At 45.5% G+C, this 1,188-nt stretch overlaps 1 protein-coding gene across 1 annotated transcript in view; it reads left to right on the top strand.

The window, feature by feature from the left end:
• LOC106531611 (ribonuclease inhibitor) overlaps positions 1-1,188 on the top strand; it is a 26,536-nt gene that overhangs the window by 18,245 nt on the left and 7,103 nt on the right. The window contains exon 6 of the mRNA XM_014027517.1: positions 79-252. Within this exon, the coding sequence (XP_013882971.1) occupies positions 79-252 (174 nt within the window). The remainder of the gene's footprint in view (positions 1-78; positions 253-1,188) is intronic.

Below are 1,188 nucleotides of genomic sequence, written 5' to 3'. Positions count from 1 at the left end.
GTGGAAATGTTTATTTCACCTTTGGGGAACCCCTACAACCTGTTGGCTTCATTTCACAAAGTTTTTTTCTTTATTCAGATTGGAGAGCTGCAGGGTGTCAGCGATCAGTTGCTATTCTCTGAGCTCAGCTCTGAAGTTCAACTCTTCCCACTTGACCGAACTGGACCTGAGTCAGAACCCCCTGTCTGACTGTGTAGTGAAGGAGCTCTGTGGTTTCCTGGAGAGTCCAAAATGTAGACTGGAGATTCTGAGGTCAGTTCACTGCAGCTGTTGGAGGTTTCTGCTTGTCCAAGTCAGTCACTGATCCTTTAAAATGTATCTGCTGTTTAAAAAATATTTTATTTGTAAAGTTTAATTTGAACACGTTTGTTTTGTTTATTTCAARCATCTAACATCTAAAAAAAAGCTCTACCAACTGAGCCACTGTGGCTCAGTTGGTAGAGCTGATGCCTCTCAAGAAGAAGGTCGCCGGATCAAATCCCGGTCCGGGGACCTTTCTGTGTAGAGTTTGCATGTTCTCTCCATGCATGTGTGGGTTTTCTCCAGGTAATCCGGCTTCCTCCCATAGACCAAAAACATGACTGTTAGGTTAACTGATAACTCTAAATTGTCCCTAGGTGTGAGTGAGAGAGTGAATGGTTGTTTGTCTCGTTTGTCTCTATGTGGCCCTGTGATGGACTGGAGACCTGTCCGGGGTGTACTCGGCCCCTCGCACTGTGACTGSTGGATATGGGCAGTGACCCCCGTGACCCTGAAAGGAAGAAACTGGTATAGATAAAGGATGGATGGATCTAACATCTAGCAAACATTGGAAAGCACCTGGTGCCCAGGTCTCTACCAACAGGGCCTAATCAGGCTCATCCTGAATGACAACATAGGCTTGCTTTCCTGTGGGCCCAACTACTGCAGGAGRGGCCATAGGAGTTTGATGCATGATGTCATAGACAGCAGCTGAACGCAGTAACACTGGGGCTCTGTCCCTGGCTTACCAAAGCCAGAAGAACATGGAGTCACCTCTCTGGTGGGGAAGGACCCTGAGCTTCTTCGTGAGGTTTAGAGGTACGGACTAAATATAGTTGGACTCACCTCAGTGCACACCATCAGCTCTGAATCCAATCTCCTTTCACTGAAAAAAGGATTTTTGGGTGTAGTAACATTTATTTAATTATTCTTTTAAATTTTACAAAA

This window comes from Austrofundulus limnaeus, unplaced genomic scaffold, assembly GCF_001266775.1.
Source record: "Austrofundulus limnaeus strain Quisiro unplaced genomic scaffold, Austrofundulus_limnaeus-1.0 Scaffold657, whole genome shotgun sequence".
NCBI classification, from domain to species: domain Eukaryota; kingdom Metazoa; phylum Chordata; class Actinopteri; order Cyprinodontiformes; family Rivulidae; genus Austrofundulus; species Austrofundulus limnaeus.
This window is presented reverse-complemented; position numbering and strand designations above follow the sequence as displayed.